The sequence below is a fragment of the Pseudopodoces humilis genome, chromosome 4 (assembly GCF_049639895.1).
Source record: "Pseudopodoces humilis isolate 2021_Gansu_Grassland_sample_001 chromosome 4, ASM4963989v1, whole genome shotgun sequence".
Taxonomy (NCBI): Eukaryota; Metazoa; Chordata; class Aves; order Passeriformes; family Paridae; genus Pseudopodoces; species Pseudopodoces humilis.
In genome coordinates, this window is record NC_142203.1 from 75,441,002 (window position 1) to 75,463,892 (window position 22,891).

Below are 22,891 nucleotides of genomic sequence, written 5' to 3' on the forward strand. Positions count from 1 at the left end.
CTTTGTAGTCAAGTCATGCAGATCCCAGACCTGTTCACCAGCCCCCCTTCTCCAGGCAGAGAGCAGGTTTCTGGTTGCAAGGGAAGGACACAACCAGGATGGAACACAAGGTTTCCTTGCCCTGTCCCTGAAGCACTGATGTCTGCAAGAGTCCTGCCCTGAAATTCACAGCGGTCTGAACATGTTGGGGCCCATAACCATAGTAAGGGAAGTAAGTTATTTGTTCAACCCTAAAGTAATTTCCTTTTCTCTAGGAAGAGGTTTCTACCCATCCAGTAGCCCTAATAATGTGCAAGAAAAATTAGATTGAAAGCCACTTTCCTTGTGTTTATTAACAGTGAGTTGTTTTACAGTTCTTACATGCTGTTGTGTTAATTTGTTTGTTTCCAGAGGCTACATTTAGATGCTGTTTACAGCAATAAAGAGAATATTACATTTGATCTAGAGTTCTATCTTGATTCACAGGAGGAGATGCGAACAGAAGCTCGTCGGAAAAATCTCCTCATTCTAATTTTGCATTATTTAATCAAGGAAGGGTATGTGTTTTAAATAATAGTGCTCTACCCTTGTGGGATTGGGTGTATCTGACCTGGTACTGCCTCACCTTTCTGTCCTCTATTGGCTGAATGGACAGTGTGGCCTTTGGGTTGAAGTGAGAAGTGATAAACTACTATGAGGTATCCTCGCAGTTTGCTTTGCTAACTTGTTTCAGTTTCTGAAAAAAAAAAAAACTCTATAAAATTTAAAAATACTTTAGATCAACCAGCAAGGCATATTAAAATTGAGTTTCCGCTTCTATAAAAGTAGGGTTGTGGAGAGGTTAAAGTTACCCTATGCTTACTACTGCCATTGTTTGCTTTTTCTCTCAGAAATCAGAGAAAGATAATGACTCTCAGTTTTTTTATCTTTGTTTGTTTTGTTTTTAAATTGCCAGATATGTTGATGCTGCAAATGCTTTGGAGCAAGAGACAAAATTAGGTTTACGTGGCTTTGAAGTTTGTGACAACGTTGATCTTGAGACAATTTTGATGGAATATGAAAGCTACTATTTTGTAAAGTTTCAAAAGTATCCTAAAATTACCAAAAAGGTCCTGGAGACTGGTATGTGGCTCTGTTCCAAAAAGAAAGCTTTTGTTTCCAAAGTCTAAAATCTGTATTTCCCTGCTATGCTCACAGCTCTTGTCATGTATGTCAGCATTTAATATTCCAACCCTTACAGTTGCAGATCTGTAGTTCTAGCACGCAAGGCACCAGAACTGAGAGATGTGGCTTTGGCCCCTTCTGCTTTTCCATCTTTCTTTATATAAAGGAACTAGAAAGTGGCATTTTTCTGTATATTGAAAGCTGCTTTGGTATTGGAAAAGGTCAGCTAAGTACAAAGCACTATGGCAAAGATATATTTATCCATTTGCTTCTCATGGGGAGAGAATAGTAAATAAGTGATACAGAAAAGTCAAATCAGAGCATTCTGTTATGACCCTGAGAAGCAGAATGGTTTTGTACTTGAGCACAAAATGTAACTTGGAGATGCCATAAGAACAAACATATGAGAATAGGTGATGAAGAGCTTGAAGGATATAGGTTTTCATTAGACATTAGGAAAAAATTCTTCACTGAAAGGGTTGTCAAGCCCTGGCACGGACTGCTCAAGGTGAAGCAACATCCCTGAAAGTGTTCAAAACACGGGGATGTGGCACTCAGGGATGTGCGTCAGTGGTGGTCACTGCAGGGGTGGGGGAGTGATTGGACTGGATGGTCTTAGGCATATTTTCCAGCTTAAATAGTTTAGTGATTATTTGCTTGAAAAAGGCATGTTCATCTAGAACATTGGTTGTATTGGATTGATGTTAATGTAAAGAGAAAGAACAGCCCTGCAGAACAAGACAAAAAAAGACTTATTATGAGTTGAGAATGAAAATGTATTACAATAATTAATACAAAAAAATGTATTTTTTCACATCATAGTAAAACTGAGCACTAGTCAAAGCTGTATCCATGATGTAAGTAAAAAAGAATTCCCAAAAACCCACTCTTGGTTTTCATTATGCATTCTTTGGTCAGTAAAATGGGCATGGAGTTGTCTGCTGTTACCTAAGCTCAGATTTGTGACCATGCTGGCAGGGAGGCATCATCCTTCTTCCCTAAAGGATAAGCAGCCTCTTTTCCTGCACTGCACGCAGTTTGTACCATGCCCTAAATTGTGCCCATGGCCAGACTTGGATGTCTAAACAAAATCTTTGGTATGGTGCTCCTTCCTACTGAATTCTTTGCAGCACTCTTGGCAAGCCCTACAAGTAACAAGTTGGTCATTTCCATGCTGAATTCCAGTTGGAAGTGTTGCAGATACACCCACGAGATTACAGGTTGTTCCGTGGGCTCTGCTGCCCCTAAACACACCATGTTCCCAAGCTCCTCAGGGAAAGAGTTTTTTGGGAAAGATTATTTTATGCAAGTGTGTGAGAATCTTGAGCATTGTACAGAGAACACTGAAAGGAGATTTGTTTTGGAACAACCAGGGGCATGCTGGTAGCATATAAACCCTTGGTTTTATGAGTTCACATCTGGGCTTTGCGAGTTTGACATTTTATGGGAAAAAAAGCTCTCCTTTGACAGACGTTGTTTCAAATTATATAAATGCAAAAGATAACATAGTTTGATAACCACTATTGCAATGTGACATTTATTCTGTCTTGTTATGTTGAACTTGATTCCCCTTCAGAGGAGTAAGGCAAATTCATATTTCCCAATTCAGCAATAAAAAAAAATATTAGCATTAAATAAGCATTCTGTGTGATATATTAAATTATTATACTTAATCTAATTTCTGGTAGTGTCCAGACACTGGTTTTAAAATATAAACAGAGAAACCAAAGAATGAGCTAAAATGTAAAAAGATTGAAGCAAAACCACTCTCACCAACACCAGTTTGTTTTCAATAAATTTTTGCAAGCTTGCAGTGCTTATACTCACACTGCTCCTGTTTATGCATTATTGTTTCCAAGGTCATTATTGTGTGCTTAAAATATTTTTAAAGGGAAAAAAAAGCTTCAAATTGCCCTCTTTTATATCCTTAATTATTTTCCATTTTAATATTAATTTTGCCACAGCAGAAAATAAACAGCTGAGAAGTGGAGGAAGAACAAGAAGGTGAGAGATATGTGTGGGGTGTTTTTCTGGGCAGAAAATTTTCCTAGTAAAAGCAAATATGCACAGTGATTAAGATAATGTTGTGATACCAGAGGAGTACCAAAACCTAAAGCCAAGCTCCTGACTGTGTGGTGCATGTTTCTGTATGTGTTAGAGGAAACTAAAGACTTATTTTCCAAATGGAGAGGCAGATAATTTACAGAGCTTCTGCTGTGTGGATAAAGTGGGGTGGGGTGTTTGAAAAATTAAGCATTGAACTCTGCTGTGATTGGAATGAACACCAAAACTTCAGTGGGAGCAAGGTTAGCCTAAAACTGCATTATTTGGTATTTTGAAGTAAAAAAAAAAAAAATAAGTAATGGAAGTCTTGCATTATTTTTCTTAATCCTAGGACAGCAACTTCTTCTCAGAATGTACCAAGGGTCAAAAAACAGACAGTGCAACAACCAGTGTCAAAAACTTCATCTGGGAGTACTGCAAAACCTAAATCCTCCACCAAGGAGAGCACCAGACAGGTTTAAACATGTTTTATCTTGGCAGCAGTAATGTGATTTTGTTTGTGAATCTGTAAGCAGCAAGAGGATGGGAGTTACACAATTAATAATTGTGCAACTAGTGGATTTTACTAATTATGTCACTTAAGGATTATAGGTACAAGACTTAGAGAGAATTTCTGGCACTGAGTTTGAGGGCAGTCATAAGCAAAAATTAGAGGAAAAGGAGGCATATAATCCAAACTATACTGAAAGCAATCTGAGTTTTTTCATTAATAACAATATATTCATCCTCTAGTGGCAGAAAGCAAAACAAAGAAGTAAGTCTGGTATAAATTATAAGCATCTTCACAGTGCATAAGTTCTTTGAGACTGAGGGAGTAATTTGGCTCTCTAATGTTCAGGTTGAGAGTCTCATTTTGGTGAGATTGCTGTGAAATCTACTTTATTATCATCCCTTTACAGGGGGTGGAGCAGGAACAGCTGGTTGGTGGGCAAGCACTCTGTCTATTATAGCTCTTTTTAAGGGCCTGGCTATATTTCTGCATCAAGAGGAACTCTTCTCTGGCCTATTGCTACTCTTAAAAATACCCCAAAACATTGCCTTTTGGATTTTATACCAATAACTGCTGTGAAGTGAATACATAATCCTAAAACAGCTCCTCATTTCTGAGCTGACATGCTGTGCCTGTCATTTCCACTGTTCATAAGAGTTGCTTCTTACATAAAATGCAGTTTTCTGTTCGGTACATGGAATAATTTCACTGCTGAGCTCCAGAGCCATGGCTTTTACTGCTGTCACCAGTCAAGTGAAGTCTAATTAAGTGTACAGTGGTGTTTAAATGATCAATATTTCTCTTGGAACTTCATCTGGGCCTGTGTGAAGAGATGGAATGATACCTATAATGTAATATCTTCAATCCATTTATTTGGCAGCACATCTGTTTTAAAAGGCATTTTTCTTTAGAATAGTGATGGTGAAGATACTCTAGATCAATCCAATTTTGGCTTAACCATCTCAGGAATCAGCAAAACTGCAGGAGACAGCTCTCACCCAAGAAAGGTTGGTGGAAACCTGGTATGTGGTTTATCAGAGAAAAATGTATGTGGAAAAAAATAAAATAAAATAGGGGTTTTCAGATAGTACGGCTTTTTTGTTTGTTTTCCAAAATATCAAATGGTAGGGGTTTTTTGTCTATTTTTACATAAAATGTTTCTTTATAGTCAGCTGAAGAGTCAATTTTATACTGTTGTATAAAAAAATTTATAATTCTTTATATAGGAGGCACTTTTTGCATTAAATACTATTTCAAACATATTCAGAGGGGAATATTTATTTTTTTTAAAACCCAGTAGTAAATAACTATGACTGAAGAGAAATTTTGAATTTCTGAATGAGGTAATGAAAGTCTTTGCAGTTAAATGATTGAATTGACTGAGATGTGTGTTTTATCCCCATTGCTAGCACTGTTTTTGTGGTCAATTTTTTGCCATAATTAGGACTGTAGATGCAGTAAGGCTGTAATTGCTAGCAAAATTTGCTCCAGTGTATTTTTAAGAGTAGTGCTACCACCATGGTAAAGCCTACAGCAACATTTTTTTATCCTTTTCTCCTTTAGGGCCAAATAATTGACTTCCACAAGATGATTCAGGATGCTGTCAGAGTGCCACCAGATGGAATTCCCTTGAACAGCCTTAATAGTGATCCAGATCCAACAGTAAGTGTTTCTGTTCATATTTTCATCCTGTCAATACGAACTTGAGTTTTGCACAACCAGGAACAAAATAAAATACTGCAACAATGTTGTTTTTGTTCCCAAGTGTTAAAAACAGCCTTGGTTTTTTGAGGGGTGTATTCCTCCTCTTGTAGGGACACTCATACCTGATAGTGGTCAAATTTGATGACAGTTGTTTATTCAGGCAACAAATAAAAATGAGATCTTAAGAAAAAAAGAATAAATTGCAGACACCTGCAGAACTTCTGGTGGTGAAATCCTGGTTGCTTTCAGCTCAGTATGTCTCCAGCATTTGCCTCAGTTGAGACAAAAACAGAATTTCAGTGGTTGAGATAAATTTTCTGTAAACACTCCAGACACAAGCAAGAACTTCTCAGATAGTGCCTTCAGCTTTTGTGGTGCTCGTCTGCCTGGCAACTTGCTACACTGGAAGAAACTGTGCAAAAAGAAAATATGACAGAACAGTGACCTACATTTACATTTTTCATTCCTCTTAATCTATGTAGGGCATATTTAAAACTCTAAGTGCAGTAAGAGAGCTCATTTTAATGTTGATTTGGGTTAGATTGTGTCAGAGGAAAAGATTACTTTCTGCAAACATGATTTACTTCAAAATTTTTATTATTTCATATTTTTCTGCAGCTTTAAAAGTTGATATTACAACAATGTATCAGTTTTTTAAAAAGTAGTTAATAGTTTGTCTAAAAATACTTGCAGTCTGAAAAGAACTCATGTTTTTCTCTTTTAGGAACGATTGTTGAAACCTCTTAGTGCTTTTATTGGCATGACTGGTGAGATGAGGGAGCTTGCAATGGTTGTAAGCAAAGTAAGAGCAGATCTCCATGTTGGTTGCAGAGAGATGTTGGTTATCTTTGTCATCTGGGAATGCTGTTTGTTTCTTTTTACTGTCACTGATAGAACTTACTCTCAAAAGTGCAAGTTATTTTTCTCTCCATGTAGCTCTCCAACAAGTCATTTCTTTATGTGTAATGATGTTTCTTTCTGATGCACTTCTGTGGGAAGAAATAATTAAGACCTTTCTAATAATTAATAATTAAGTTCCTTTCTAATGGGGAACAGGTAATTTAAACATGGCTTTCCTCTTTGCTATGAAAAAAAGTACAGTACTTCACTGGAAAGAGAGATTTAAATATATTAGCTAAAACCAACTATTATCTAATGTTTTATCTAACTGTGATCAGATAGTGGGAGAAACCTTGATTCCACCCTTTGGGTGAAGTTTCTATTTCAGGCACAGAGCTGTAGTGAGTGTGGATGGTGTGCCAGTATCACAGCAGTATCTGAATGCTGAATGAATCTAGTAGATAGCATCTACCAAAATTATTATTAAACCCTGGTATTCCTGCATGGTTTAGAGTCAGAGAATCATTTAGGTTGGAAAAGCCATCTAAGGTCATCAGGTCAAACCATTCCCTCTGCACTGCCTTGGCCACCACTGACCCATGTCCCCAAGTGCCACATCAACACGGCTCTTAAACTCCAGGGATGAGGATTCCAGCACTGCCCTAGGCAGCCTGTGCCAAGGCTTGATAAGCCTTTCCATGAAGGAATTGCTCCTGACACACACCCTGAGCCTCCCCTAGCCCAGGCTGAGGCCATTCCCTCTCCTCCTGTCCCTGTTCCCTGGCAGCACAGCCCGACCCCCCCGGCTGTCCCCTCCTGCCAGGGACTTGTGCAGAGCCACAAGGGCCCCCTGAGCCTCCTTTTCTCCAGGCTGAGCCCCTTTCCCAGCTCCCTCAGCCGCTCCTGGGGCTCCAGCCCCTTCCCCAGCTCCGTTCCCTGCCCTGGACACGCTCCAGCCCCTCGGTGTCTCTCCTGTGCTGAGGGGCCCAGAGCTGTCCCAGCACTGGAGGTGCCTCAGCAGCGCCGGCACAGGGGACGGGCCCTGCCCTGGGGCTGTGTCACACCTGGCTGGCACAGCCCAGGGGCCACTGGCCTTGTTCTTGTCCTGTGCCTTGCTTTGTGCAGCCTGCAGGGTCTGCACTCCCTGTGTGTTCTCACACAGTGCTCTTGAGAGATGTTGTAACAGCTCTGCGAGCACTGCCACAGCAGCATCAATAATACACCATATCCCAGGGCAGACTTAAGGATTCTTCCAGGATGGGCAGCTTGATCCCTGGAGGGACCCAAAGCACTGTCAGCAGCATTTCATTTCACTCCTGGGTTGAGGTGTAGCCTAACAAAGAGGCCCTGGTCTACTGGGGATCTGTGGCTACAGCCCACAAATGCTAAGCATCCACCACTTTTGGATGAGTTGCGCATCCAAAAGGATTCATAGCACCACAGTCTTTGGTGCTGTTGTGACTTTCTGGATATAAACATCATGAGCAGTATCAGCTTGGGTAAACCTACTTATAATCATCTTTCTAAAAATCCTGGAAGACTTCTGCTGATTGATTTTTATATCTGTGTATGGCCAAAGTTCTTGGTCCACAAGTTTTGTATTTGATGTTTAGTAGAAATTAAGAAATGTCTTAGGAAATTTCCAACCTTAAAGTAAGAAAATTCTCATTTGTTTCAAAATTCCTGTCTGGTCTTTAATTTATGCTAGACCTTTAAAATAACGTTGTTCTTGCTGCTACATTAACACAAAAAAAACCAATAAAAAATTGCTTTCCCTTTGTTATGGTGTGTTTTTTGAATTGTACTCCATTATGGTATGTTGCCAGTTGCTATGGTAATCAACACTGTATAAATCAATAAAAATAAATAGCATGTTATATCTATTTCATAACACAATCTAATTTAATTTGGAAACAGTTATGGAAGTCTCTACTTAATAGCAGAAATCTGATTCATCTTAATTCACTGCTAATAGACAGGGAAAGTGTAATCTACTCTATATAAATAATTTTTTCTAATTTTATTAAATCAACTTTTCCCCTTGGATATAACCACATAATTTTTCTTCTGTCTGTGTGGACTATTTTTGTTGGAGAGCAGAATTTTTCCTGAGTATTTGTACTGGGGATATGGTATTTTTTGCAGAACAATTAGCCCCTGGAACACAAAGCCACAAAATATTATGAAGGCGAATGGAAAGATTTGTAGAAGATTTGGAAAGTTTGACAGATTAAATGAAATTAATTTAGTGACTGCTTCAGGGCATAGACTAATTACCGTCTATCTTTTGATAGATGCTTAGGGGAAAGATTTCTTCCTGTTGCAGAGTTTCTCACAGCTTTTCTTGCAGTATATAAAATCTTGCATAAGATGGAGTAAATAGAAATTTTTCCCTGTTACTTAGAACACAAGTAATAACTTAAGTAACAGGTATTAACATTATAATAAATAATAACATAAGCAATAGGTGCAGCCATGAAGTTACTGAGCATCAAGTTTAAAAAAAAACCAAAGTATTTTCACATGGCACATGAGTGAGCTGTGGATCTTGTGACTACAAAATAAACATGTTTAAAAGAGGGAAGAAAAATTCACTGAAAAATGAGTATCAAGAACTCAAAGATTCAGATGTAATTTGAATTATGAAGTCCATTGAGCATTGTTAACTTGAACCAATGCTTGCTTGAACTTGAACTATGATTGCTTTTACTTCTTTTTTTAAGCACCCAATGCTTGCATAATAGAGACAAAATATTGGGGTTGGTGAACCTGCATATCACAATAGCTGTTGATATGTTGGTTAGTTCCTAAATCAAACTAACAGAAAACAGATCTGAGGAAGATTTGCTCAGCATCTACATTTGGTAGGAATACACTGGGGAAACTGGGGCCTGGAGGGGAAGTGGAGGGGAAGAGATTGCTATGTATGCTTCCCTCCTGGGAGGTCCCTGGTCCCTAGGGTTAAATAATGCAGCCTGTATCACTTAACAGTAGTGTTATTTTATCACTGAGTCAATCCTTTTACTTTGCCAGAGGTCATTATTGGACTGCAGAAGGAGTTTTGCTAACAAGATGTGATGTGTGTTGCAGGACATTTATCTCCATAAGCCAAATGTGAAGTGGGATGATATTATAGGGCTGGATGCAGCTAAAAGGCTGGTCAAGGAAGCGGTTGTTTACCCCATAAAGGTAAGGTGCTAAATGGTTTTGAGAAAACCAGTGTTGGGCTTGTTAGCTTGTTTCCTTGTAATTATAGTGGTGTTTTAGAATTCTCAATACTTCTGTGCTTTTGTAGGCCATTTGAGTTAGAACTGTTGGTGCTCCTGCTTCATGCCAGAACTATTCCTGTTCCATCTGAAAAAGGCAGATGGAGTCTTCTATAGGAAAAATAGCTTTCAGTATTAAAATTGTTAAGTTTTAATTGTTAATTAAAAAGAGTTTTGTCCAATTCTTGGCACCTTTGGTATTGTAAAAAGTGCTGGGTTTGACCTATATTAATTCCATGAAAAATGACTTACAGAAGAGAATGTTACATCAATTGCACTTTAAAAAAAAAAAAAAAAAGCCCACTGAAAACAGAATTCAAATAATAAATACAGTATTTTTCTCAGTACTCAGATCATATGTGTCACATTGTTTTGGTGTGGTTTTATGCCTCTCTTCAAATTTCTCATGTTTCTGGAATGTGCTAGGAGCAGTGAAGGTGGGGACTACAATGCCTTGCAGTTTTGTTTTAGACGATACATTTTTAATTCCTGAATTTCTTTTCTGCTTCTACAGTATCCAGAGCTGTTTACTGGCATTCTGTCCCCTTGGAAAGGATTATTGCTATATGGACCACCAGGTATGGGGAGCTTTTTAACACATCTTTTTGTTTGTCACTGCTTCTTGTTTTATCCTGTGGACAAGTCATTGATGTTAGTTAGATCAGATTGTTAAAAAAGAACAGAAGTAAAAGTACATAAATTAAAAGCAGAGATGGTTGTGTCCATCTCTGGCACTCAAACCTGGCCTTTCTTATAAGCCTTGGCTATTTTTATACCCGGATCTTCCAGAGACAGTACTCATAATTACAGAGACACTAACAATTCAGGGGAATGAAAACTCAGATCTCTGTTTTTACTCAGCTTGGACCATTTTAATCAAGTTTGGCATGGTGCTAAGGTATGTCAATAAATCTGTCATGGACTTACCTCTGTAGTGAAAAAGGTCCTTCCTTTCTTCTTCTTTTAGGGGCTGTGCTTGGGAATGGGGTGGAAGCTTTGCCTTCTTCCAGCTGGGTGTTTTCCTTGTTGGTGCAGCTTCCCTGCTCCTTCTGCCCCACTCTGACACGAGGATGTGGCTGGAAGGGAGCAGAGGGCACAAGAAACACCTGCGTCAGGTTGCAAAGCCCGTCTCTGCAATGAAGTCCATTTGGTCCTGTGAATGTTTAGATGTTCCTGCCACAGAAGGCACCCTTTCAAAATGCACTACTTCAGGATTTGGAGAATGCATTTGCAGTTCTGTATTACCTGAGTTTCTCCAAACAATCCTGAAAGCGTCACAAAATATTCTGAGGGCTGGAGCCCCTGTGCTCTGGAGCCAGCCTGGGAGAGCTGGGGCTGCTCCCCTGCACAAGAGAAGGCTCCAGGGAGAGCTGAGAGCCCCTGGCAGGGCCTAAAGGGGCTCCAGGAGAGCTGCCCAGGGACTGGGGACAAGGCCTGCAGGGACAGCACACAGGCAATGGCTTCCCAGTGCCAGAGGGCAGGCCCAGCTGGGATATTGGGAAGGAATTGCTGGCTGGGAGGGTGGGCAGGCCCTGGCACAGGGTGCCCAGAGCAGCTGGGGCTGCCCCTGGATCCCTGCAGTGTCCAAGGCCAGGCTGGACAGGGCTTGGAGCAACCTGGGACAGTGGAAGATTTCTCTGGTCATTGCAGGGTGTAGGTCTCAATGGCATTTAAAAGTCCCTTTCAACCCAAACCATTCTATGAGTTTTTTACTGGTTTTATCTGACTGGTAGTAGAATGAGGGGAACTCATTCAAACCTTTGCATTTTATTCCTTTGGAGAGTGAATTTCTCAAATACTGTTGTTTGTAGGCACTGGAAAAACTTTGCTTGCTAAGGCTGTTGCCACAGAATGCAATACAACCTTTTTCAACATATCAGCATCCACCATTGTCAGCAAATGGAGAGGTGATTCAGAAAAACTGGTCCGGGTAAGAATTACTCTCTCATTTATTATACTTTAACAAACATCACATTCCTCCCTGAAGAGCTGGGGTTCAGCACAGAACTGAAAACAAGTGTTCCTGTGATACTCATAATCTTTCCTGATTTAGACAAAACATGTCATTGATCATACCTAGTTCTGAAAGAAGGAATAATATCACTTCTGCAGAAATCTTATAATGGATTCTTGCTGTGGGACTTCAGTTCTGAAATGTAAGATGGAGCAGGTGTTCTGAGGGCAGCAAAGATCTTTGACCACCTGATTAGGAGTCAGACAATCAGAGTTCCAAACTAGTGTGTGCTTAGTGACCTCTTCAGAACACCTCACATCCGTTTTGCAGGGATTGGCTCCTAGACACCATGCAAAATGTAATTTAGATTCCAAATTCCTAGTTGTTCTTCATGGCACAAAGTGGGAAAATAACTCCCTTGTCACAAAGATCTTCCATTCAAATGCAGATGTAATATTGTTTCAAGGAAGATGGTTTTCTGGCAAATGGGTAAATGCATTTTTGTGTATAAACTAGTGAGGAGTGTGCATGGCTCAGCTGTGGTACAAAAAAAGTTTAGGGGTTCAGGTGTAGGATCCTTGCCTATCTGAGTGGAAAGTCACAACCTCTTAACCTGCCTTACCCTCATCTCTTGGGCTGCACTTCAGGTAAATGAAACATGTTTCATGGAAACAAAAAAACACAGCAAGCTGTTCTCTGCAAATGGCATTGTTACTTTCTCTTGAAATGTAGGCAATGGCTGCAGCACACTTACTTGTCCTGCCTCCTTTGTCCTTTAAAATGGCATATTTTTCTTCTGATATTCCCTTTCTCTATTACTGATCCTCTTGACATCTATCTCAGTAGCTTCCTGGAATTTTCTTTTCTGGCAGGAATATATGGGGACAGTCTGGTTTTTGCCACCATCATCCAGCAGGCTTTTGTGAACATGCTGCAGCACACTGCTGGAGCACAATGCTGGAGCATTGATATTGAATTTGTGGCATTTTACCCTTAATTAAATTTATGGCAGCATCAAAAAATGAAGTAAGATTGTGAACTGGGAGAGCTCTAAGAAAAGTATTTTGTGAATTTATGTCCTAAAATCACATGAGGCTGGTGAAGGGGAAGTATATATGGAGTTTGTGGTCATTTGGAGGCATATCCTCTCATCCTGTTTTGCTCAGTTCCACACCATATTTTTGTGATTTTATATATTTTATATATTATATTTCTAGTGAAATTGTATGCTGGTCATGGTCCACTTGTTACTCTTGGCAAATAACTTAAACCCTGTGTTTCATGCCCCAAGTGATGAAAATAATATGTAGCTTTTAAAATTTGATTTTTTTAAGCATTCAGATTTGAAAGTGCTGGACTAATATATATTGTTACTGATACTTATCTAAAAACTCAAAAAACACTTTACTCAAGAAAAGCTGACAGTGTTTTCTTACTCCTAACACAGGCCTCCCCATGTTTACGGAAAATTAGATGAACCTTCATTCTCCAAAGAGCAGATCCACATTTTTTGTTTCAGCTTAATAGCCCATTTTTTTAATCATGGTTGTTCATGCAATTTATGTTTGTTTTGATCACGAAAAAAGAAGAGTGCTTGGTTATTATCAAAAGAATCAGTGCATTTTCTTTCATTATGCATCAGCTGACCTGCAATTTTTTCCCCTCAAATCCTTATTTTAAAAAAAAAGTACAAATGGAGCAACAACAAAAGGCACATGTTTAATCTCAGTAACAATTTAGGAGTTCCCAGAATCCTCTGATGGATCATTTTCTTCTATCCTATTATTCTCAGGGTACTCTGATAGGATTTAGACAGAAAGATTTACACATAAAGGCAGGATTACAAGGCTGAGTTCTTTATATCTCCTTTACAAACCTCTCAGATTTTGTGAGGATTCAGGGACCCTCAGCTTACCCAGAGCTTTTTCCCAGCAGATATCCCTTGGGATGTGGGTGCTGTTAATTTATCTTCCATGCCAATTCACTTTAGTGCCTTCTTGTGTCAGCACCTCTTTCACATTTACTCTTCTCTCTGACAGGTGTTGTTTGAGCTCGCCCGGTACCACGCTCCTTCCACAATTTTTTTGGATGAGCTGGAGTCAGTTATGAGTCAAAGAGGCACTGCTCCTGGGTAACTGGTGGGACCACTCTGGGGATTAAAAGAGAGAGGTGCAGTGGTTGTGTCAGTGACAGCAGAGAAGCAAGACAGGTTTTGTGAGGATTAGCAAGCAGCTACAAGGACAGCGAGAGGGAGGGAGGTGCAGGGCTTTATAACCAGTTGTGCTGTCCTGTAAAGGGATTTGAAATGGAAATAAAGGGCAGCAGTGAGGGAAACAGGTGAATTATTAGAGGTAAGTAAGAAGCAGCTTATTTTGTGACACTTTGAAGATAGGCATAGCAGAGTAATAGGGAGTGTACGCAGTGGAATGGCATTTTCATCAGTGACAGATTTTGGTGGCATTGTCAGCACTTCCCGTTGCAGGAGTGGGAGTATGTTGTTACTTGAATCCAAGATGTAGACAGTTTATAGTTAAAACACATTAAAAAGGTTAGGGGCGGGAAAAAAGCCAGAGAAATACAAAAATATTGTTGTGACTATTAGGAACCCATTACAGGGGATTTTATGTACAGTGAATTACATGGTCACTTTATTTATAAGATATTGTATGTCTATATTGTATGCTTACTATTTGTAAATATTGTATGCCCTATTGTAAAGATGCTACTTGTAGTCATCCTCACTTAATAGATGCAAATTATGAGCCAAATTTGTCCTTCATATGTACATTTAAAAGCTCTCATTAACATCACTAGGTTATATATTCTAATAAGGACTTTTATCCTAGATGTTGTACTTATTTTTAAATGTACTTATTAAATACTGTCTTGGCATTGATGTTTAAATGCCTTTGCAGAAATAAGTAATTAAATATGAACTTCAGCCCTTACCATCTAAGGTCCTGATGTTTTTCCTGGGCTTGATCCAGGATTTTCCAAGACCTTCACATCTGGAACCAAGAGTTCCAGCTGGTTTTCTGCAAAACAGATTACCTGTATCAGGGCCAGAATTCTTAGCACTTTGCTTAAGTTCTCCTTTTTTGAAGAAGGATCCTTTCTGTGTGGTCTCTGCCCCATTTCTAAATTCCTATCAGTATGGTGTATTTTTCTGTTTTCTTTTGATAGAACATTTTGCAAAATGTTGAATTCAGTAGTAGGTTTATCTTCTTGTGGCCACTTCACATTCACTCACAGAAAAATGCTACCCTGAAGAGGTAGGTGTCCCAGTTACTTAATGGCAACTATCACACTGTAAGAATTCCATGCTATAGATAATCAATCAGTCAATCAATCAATTGGAGCCATAGCTATTTTGCAGTAAATGTTGGTCTTGCAGGAAGAGTAACATGAAGAAAAAATTAAATATTTTCTTTGGATTCAGTAACAGTGAATTCTCCTCACTTTAATGCACTGAAAAGAGTCCATTTAAGTAATCATTAGAAAGCTTGATTTTAATGCTTAGATGTTAGCTAATGGAGCTTAATCATGCTTTGAACTGGGGCAAAACTGTGACAAGGGCTCAGTTGCTGTGAATGACACTGTATAAATAAAGATGATTAATGCACTGAGAAAACAATATTTCTCTGAATCTTGGTAGTGGTGAACATGAAGGAAGTCGGCGGATGAAAACAGAATTACTGGTGCAGATGGATGGCTTGGCCCGATCTGATGATCTTGTATTTGTTTTAGCAGCTTCCAATCTGCCATGGTAAGAGATCCAGAGAGTACATTTTGAATACATTTTCATGAGCTTCTAAGCACAGATAAAGATTTTATTTAGACTTCTGCAGAAAAAGCCTTGATATTTGGTTAAAGCATTTAAAGATTAATTTGGGGCTTTTACTTTTAAGCTCTTCAATTCTTGCTATTTGTGTCACATGAGCATAATCCATAATAAAGTCAACATATGCTGGTCGTACCAGCTGCTAATATTTAAAATGGAGTATTTGATTTTATAGGCAAGTTATTTACTATGTTTAAGCTAAGAAGGGTTTTCAGCCTAGAACTGTAAGGGGCTTAAAACATCTGGTGCTTAGAAGGATACTCCATAAATAGGAATGTTGGATTTTATTGGTATCAAATGTGACTTCAAAAAGTTGAGGGACAAAATTCTTTACTATCTTCGACACAATTTGATATAGAGGAAAAAAGAGTTTAAGATTGTAACTGTGGGATTTCATCATGTATTGGGAACAAGACAAGCTGGAGAGATGAGGAAGGGAGGTAACATTGTAGTGCAGCAACTCAGGAGGGGAGCTGCTGATCCTAACAGCACTGGGATCTTTCTGGATACCCCTGTACCTAAAGACACATGGACCTGAGTGAATCTGTTCCCCTCTCACATGGAGATGAGCACAGAACAGGAGAACAGGAGAACTGCAGTCCTGTTTCCAGGGAACTTCAGGCCATGGTCTGGGAATCATCTGTTGGAGCATTCCCAGAATGACCTCATGTGAGCAGCAGTTCAGCAGCATTTGAAGTGGCAAAACTTGAGATTTGACTTAAAGGTGCTTTGTTCAGTGAGATTACTCTTGCCCATCTCTGTAGTGTGACAGACACAGAGCAGGGCACCTAAAACCAGCTGGGAACCAGAGAGGGCTCTGCACCCACAAACCCACAGGCTTCATTTATGGATTGTTTTTCAAGATTAGTGATTTTTAGCTGAATCTTACAAAGCTGCCATGGGGACAAATGTTGGAAAAGCCTCTATTTGTGGCTGGAGAGCTCTGGGTTGTGATCAGCAGACTTTTGGGAGTGTCGAGTCTGAATGTCACTGGTGTGTAACTACAGCTGCTTTCTTATAGAAACGTCTAAAGTCCTACAGCATATTTTATTTTGAACACAAAAATGCACATTTTGGTTGTGCATATTGCCAAATGTTCTCAAAGTCTATGCTAATATTTTATTCCTCTTGTCAGCTGACCCCCTTTTTGTCAGGCCTGGCTGAAAAGGTCCAGGGATCAAGCAGATAGAATTAAATAAATAGAAGTGGAGTTTTTGACTGAGAATTGAGGCTGAAAGGTAGTATTTTCAATCAGTCCCATGTGGCAGGTAAGCCTAGCTTGTCTTGTCCAGGGTTTTCAGGCTCTTTAAATGAGAGAATAACCAAAGAATAACAATTTAGGTGTGAACACGTAAAATTTGTGTAGAAGTTAGCTGTACCAAGCTGGGCTGGTGCCTACCCTGTCCCAAAAGTGTGAGTACCGAGCCACCACGGGGGTTTTTTTGTAGCCATAACAGCAAAGTCTGAGTGTTGGTTTCAGGGATTTATGTCTTGGACAAACTCATGAATTTAAATCAGTGCAAAATCCACCCCATTTTGTTGCAGTATCTATATAAAAGGAACTGAGCTGAGTTAGATTTAATTGCGTTCCAGATGTGTAAGAAAATGCTGAAAAAATAACTGCTGTCTATGTGGACAGTTAAGTTTGAAAGAATTAATACAGTATTAATAAATTTATCTCTATTAGCAATACACTATAAATGTTTACATTATTGCAGCATTGTTGCCCTTTTAGAAGCTCTGAGCAGTGCATTGCACCTTTCTGTGTTCTCTTAAATTATCATGTAAGATAATTATTCATGAAGAGAGATTTATGCATGTGTTTTGTTACTCTGTTTCTGCCTTACAAAATCAATAATCTTTCTGGGAAGTTGTGTAAAATACGCAGAATTAAAATTTGATTATTTTTTGTATTTGATTTTTGATTATTTTATAATGCTGAAGTTCTAATTTCTGCAAAATTGCTTCCTTTAAGCATCAAAAATTAGTGTCTTTATTTAAGGTTGAGACAAAATTAAAAGGTTTCTGGTTTGAGGGGCCTGCCCTGAATGAAAGCTGTCAGTCTGTTTTGGGACAAGATTAGCAGCTGAAGTGTTCATTTTTGGAAGTTTTATACCTGAGACTTAAGAACTTCCTTTTCGACTTTCTCTCTTGTCTGGTGGAAATGTGCCTAGCACAGAGAAAATGCTCTAAAGAAGGGGCTGGGCAAATGCTTAGAAAGGTGTTTGAGGGGGATAGAAAGCCTGGTGAGAGCCTGAGTTTTCACATCACTGGGGTTCTCCAGCCTCAAGGAATTTGGGATTATCTGCCTCCAGAGAGGTCAATAGGTTTTGAACCTCTTTTAGAATCCCAACTATATATTTACAGATTATTTTTATGAGTGTTAGGTGACATTTAGCCCCACTGTCAAACCCAGACTTCATCTCCACAGGAGTATTTCATAAGAAAATTTCAAAATACCTACTGCTACCTAAGCTGTGGCTTCACAGCACGGCCCTGTGCTCTTGCAAACATTTGTTGTTAAGCTGGATTTCAAGAGATTTGTTTAACATGTATATTTATTGATCAGGGGAAAAAAAAAATTAGTACCAAGCTGCTTTTAGAAGAATGAAAAGAAGCCTAAACAAAGCTCTTTACACTGCTCTAAGCTGCACTGCAGCTATAGATCTTCCTCTTCAACCTGTGCTTGCTGCCCAGCCCTGCTTTCTGCTGCTCATCTGCAAGGTGTTTCTATTGACAAATTACTTGCTGAAATTATTAAATGTAATTAAATAAAGTAAAAGTGTCATTAGTGAAGGAATAAAGAGATCTTTAATCACATAGGTTCCTAATTTATCAACAGATTTAATTCAGTTCTCATTGCAGTGCTGTTTTCTTCTCATCCTTACCCTCAAGGTGGGTGAAGTTGTGGTGCACATGAACAGATTCTTACCTCCCAACCCAAACCATTCTGTGAATCTGTGATGCCTCCTAATGTTATTTGCAAAAAGTCTTCTATCTTATGGATCTGTAGAGCTCTGTTAATCTTTTCTTGAGCATCTCTCAGTACTTCCTTTGGCTGTTCTTTCAGAGAATATTTGGCTCAGAGCTTTGTATTCTGCTCTGGTTAATGTCACTTAACCTTGCATTTGATCAAAACAATTCAGCAACAACCTAAACACTGGAGATAACAAAAACATTGTTTCTTTATTTCCCTCTTGAGCCAACAGGTCACTGTAACCCTCTGGATAAACAGAATCAGAATGACAGAATCACAGAATGGTTTGGATTGGCAGGGACTTTAGAGCACATCTAGTTCCACTCTCCTGCCACAGGCAGGGACACCTTTGACCAGCCCAGGTTGTTCAAGCACCCCATTTTTGAACAATTCAGGTATGGGGCAGCCACAGAGCAGCTGTGGCAAAGCTTCTCTGCACAGAGCAGAGACTTCTGTTGGAGACTTATTTACAGAACAAGGCGAAGGGGACCCATCAAAGTGTGTCCTTGGGGGGCCTGAAGCAGAAGGAGTGATGGAAAATGTCATCCTTTGGAGGATTTACAGGCTATTTGCAGAGGCTGGCTGTGGTTGTCCTTCACCTGCAAAGGCTTTTTAGAGTACCTGCGTGGGTACCTCTAAACCCCTGAGAATTTTGCCCTCTTTACACAGATGATGTTAATGTGGGTATTAATATGGGTAAATAACAGCAAAGTGCTATCAGCCAGACTAATTATTTCCAGCCAAGCAAGGCAAGTTAAAGAAGTTGAGCTGGAAAATATATTTGAAACGTGAAAGGAGACTAATGGTTCTTTGTGCTGGGTGGAACCCTCTGTGAAAGGCATTGCACTGAACATTGGATGGACAGCACCTGAAAAAGCCTAAAAATATCAATGATATCAATATAGAAACAGCTGCTGATTAACAAATTCTTGTGTTTACTTCTAAGGCCTTGATTAGAAGCAGGGGTGGGGGGAGCTGAGTGAATTCCTGTTGTCCTCTGGGCTCCTCGTTTTCTGATTTTTGTGTTCATTGTTTGGAGCAGTGTATTTGGGACAAGGTGTCCCACACCAAGACATTTCTGTGGAGAGGGACACTTCTGTTCCTGCAGAGCTGACAGCCAGGCATGCTAAGGACTGGCAGGCACCTGTGTGGGGATTCGGGAGCCCATTTTTTGGGTTTCTTTATCATGTGCTATGCCACAGAAAGCATTTGGTATTAAAAAAAAATAATGACAAGTCACCAAAGTTGACAGAAATCAGCTCTGGCATTGGGCTACAAATCCATCTTGAGCTGGCTTTGAACTCCCTGGAAACTAAAGGGGAGTTTCATACAAGAAACTCTATTTGTTGCTTTAATGCTGGCTTTGCTTGGAAAAACATTTCACCCAAGGAAATGGGGATAGGGGCAGGTTTATTTAAGTGTATCTGCAGTCCCAGGTTGCAGATACAAACCACCAGCAGCTGGTTCCTCGTGCTCGGCCAGCACAGGTGGAAATTATGCTTAGGGCTTCTGTTCTTCTGCCTGCACAAGAAACTTTGAAGTGGGTTTCCCCTGGATGAGATTTTCTTGCCAGGTATAAGGACTAAATAATATTTTATACTGGAATAAGGAGTCTGTGACTGAATGGGGCCAGTAGAGAAAGATTGGTACAGGACCTTTTTCTTACCTTTTTTTAGACAAAACATCATAGCCAGTGTTGACATTGACAGAATCAGGGTTTTTAGCTCACTGACTTTATCCAGCCTGTTCACCCTGCACATGATATTTTTGATAAGAATAATGTCCCTTCTGGTTGTTAATTTATAATAATAAAAATATAAATAAACAAACCCAAAACAAAAGAAACCAAAATATAAATTATAAAACTATAAAAACATATTTATAATTTGTATTGCAGGAGGAGTCTCAGTTTGGCATTCTGTTCTGCCATAATACAAAGCCTCACATCCAAGACCTTCAGTCTGGATTTTATACCTACTGAGCATCCCTTACTAAGTAGCAATTAATTAGTCCTGAGAGTGGCCCAGACAGGCAATTTGTAGTGACTCCTTAACAGGGGGAAAGGGAGAAGCTGTTTCTGACAAGACATGCTGCAGATGAGTACCAGGGCAAAGAATGGAAACTGCAACTTCTGGTTGTTACTTTTAGCATCGGTGTCACAAGTAGCGTTATCACTGAACAGGAAACACACTGGATAATTAACCCGTTGTTTGGTTTGGTTTTGGGGGTTTTGGGGGTTTTTTTGTTTGTTTGTTTGTTGTTTTTTTTTCCTTTTTTTTTGTTTGGGTTTTTTCTTGTCCCTGTTTAGGACACAGCTACAGGCGAGGATCGTGCTGTCCAAGCCGCGTCTCCACAGCGAGATGCGCTGAGACGCTCCCTCTCCTGCTGTGCTTGCAGGGAGCTGGACTGTGCCATGCTGCGGCGGCTGGAGAAGAGGATCCTGGTGGACCTGCCGAGCGAGGAGGCACGGAGGGTGATGATCCAGCACTGGCTGCCCCCTCTCAGCAACAGCGGCGGGGTGGAGCTGAGGACGGAGCTGGATTACAGCCTGCTGAGCCAGGTGGGCGAGTGCCGGGCACGCAGCTGAGCCCACCTGGGCCGGGGGGACAGCGGGGGACCGGGCACTGGGCACGGCACACACACACAGACACACACACAGACACACACACAGACACACACACACACACACACAGACACACACACAGACACAGACACACAGACACACACACAGACACACACACACAGACACACACACACAGACACACACACACACACACACACACACACACACACACACACACCTGGAAATCGCCGGCTTGAGCAGCTCTGCCTGCAAAATGGTGTGTCCTGGTCCTCCTCTGCTGGGCCGGCTTTTCAGCCTTAAATACAGGGAGACTTCCAGCAACAGCAGATTTTATCACTGCTCTCACCGAGCTGGGAGCACTTGCAATTCATCAGGGTAATGAACAGTTAATTGTGTGGGGAAGGTTTGTCACAGCTCCACTGCTTAGGCAGAAAAGAGCATTTGGCAGCGAAGATATCACAGCTTCCTTCATTTAGCACTTTGTCACGTCCTGGATTCTTTGAAAACAGAATCCTAGAATGGTTTTGGTTGCAAGGAACTTCACAAACCACCTTGTTCCAACCTCTAGCTGTAAGCAGGAGCACCTTTAATTAGCCCAGGTTGCTCAAGGTCCCAGCTCTTAAATATTTTAGTTTACCCAGCTGAGATTCTTACATCTCAGTTTACAGAGACAATACCTCTCAGTTCTGGGTTCATAAGTAAATACATTTATTTTATTAACAGGACAGCTGAGGATGGACTCAGAAAGGTGGGTTTTGTCTGACCTATAGAAAACTGGCATTTAGTAAGAAAATGCCCATTATTTTCCTTGGTCCTTCCTATGAGGAATTGTAGGCATTCAAAGAATAAAAAGCTACATAATTTTGAGGGGATGGTACCAAAAAAATAATAGATTTGTGTGTCTATCTGTATATAAATGTGTATTTCAGACATCAGTAGACTTCACAAATATTTATACAAATACATAATATATATGCCTTTAAATTCCATTTCTGTCTGATTTGTGAGCTGTAATGTACCATTCTGATCCCATCACAGGAAACCAGTGGATACTCTGGCTCAGACATAAAACTCGTGTGCAAGGAGGCAGCCATGAGACCAGTGAGGAAAATTTTCGATGCTCTCGAAAATCATCAGCCAGGTACCTCAGCTCTGAGCAGAAAATCCTGCCTGGGAATTGCTGATTTCCTGCTGTAACTCTTGGAACAAACATTCTAACTCCAGCAGGTGGAGCTCTGATATCTGCATGAAAAAGTTTTAAACTCTACAGTTCCAAACCCTCTAAATTTCTAAAAATTTGGGCTTCTTTTAAAGCTGTCATTATCTGTGCCCTCAGCATAAATACAATTTTTGATTTACCTCACTAACATTTGGTCTGTTATTTTCCTGCATTAAGTGTGGGACTAGGCATGGATATAAAAGAGTGCCTTTCAGTAATGGTAACAGGATTTATTCAATTCTCTTGTCTTCAGGTAACAGTAACTTGGCCATGATCCAACTGGACACAATCACAACAGCCGATTTCCTGGATGTGATCACCCACACCAAGCCATCAGCAAAGAATCTAAGCCGGAAGTATGTGGCTTGGCAGAGGGAATTTGAGTCAGTCTGACAGAAAAAAAACAAACCAACCCCAAAATCAAAAACCTCAGCCATTTGCCGTCCAAAGTGGCCTCCAAGGGATCAGATGTTGATGGGGAAGGAGGTGCTGTTGTTTCAAGGAACAAAATGCAGTGACAAGTGTCAGAGGGAAGTCTTTACTTTCAAAATGCAAGGGTGGGTGAAGGGGTGGTGGTTATTCTTTATGCAAAGAAGTTATTGGAATTAATGTGATGGCAGCTCCTATGCAACAAAGCCTCCAGCCTTAATTTTATGCATAAAGACGTAAAAGATTGATTGAGTCTCAGTCTTTATTCATGACAGATTTTGGGTAGAACTGGAGGAAAGTTTAAAAGCAGATAGATAATTACTGTAATTCTCCATTTCTGACACTAAGTAGATCATCACAGTCAGTGTAGCTTTCCCAGA

At 40.0% G+C, this 22,891-nt stretch overlaps 1 protein-coding gene across 2 annotated transcripts; it reads left to right on the forward strand.

The window, feature by feature from the left end:
• The first annotated feature begins 471 nt into the window (after nucleotides 1-471).
• Nucleotides 472-22,636, forward strand: KATNAL2 (katanin catalytic subunit A1 like 2). Of its 2 annotated transcripts, none has more exons than XM_014257041.2 (15): nucleotides 472-536; nucleotides 935-1,101; nucleotides 3,108-3,147; nucleotides 3,539-3,662; nucleotides 4,609-4,704; nucleotides 5,261-5,359; nucleotides 6,126-6,203; nucleotides 9,332-9,430; nucleotides 10,022-10,085; nucleotides 11,319-11,437; nucleotides 13,501-13,592; nucleotides 15,117-15,227; nucleotides 20,677-20,839; nucleotides 21,902-22,004; nucleotides 22,336-22,636. In XM_014257041.2, the coding sequence occupies exons 1-15, from the start codon at nucleotides 472-474 to the stop codon at nucleotides 22,473-22,475; spliced, it is 1,560 nt and encodes a 519-aa protein (XP_014112516.2). In that variant the 3' UTR covers nucleotides 22,476-22,636. The 2 variants fall into 2 exon arrangements, with proteins under 2 accessions (XP_014112516.2, XP_087910388.1); XM_088054262.1 differs by having other exon boundaries at nucleotides 478-536; nucleotides 3,111-3,147.
• Nucleotides 22,637-22,891: the final 255 nt, after the last annotated feature.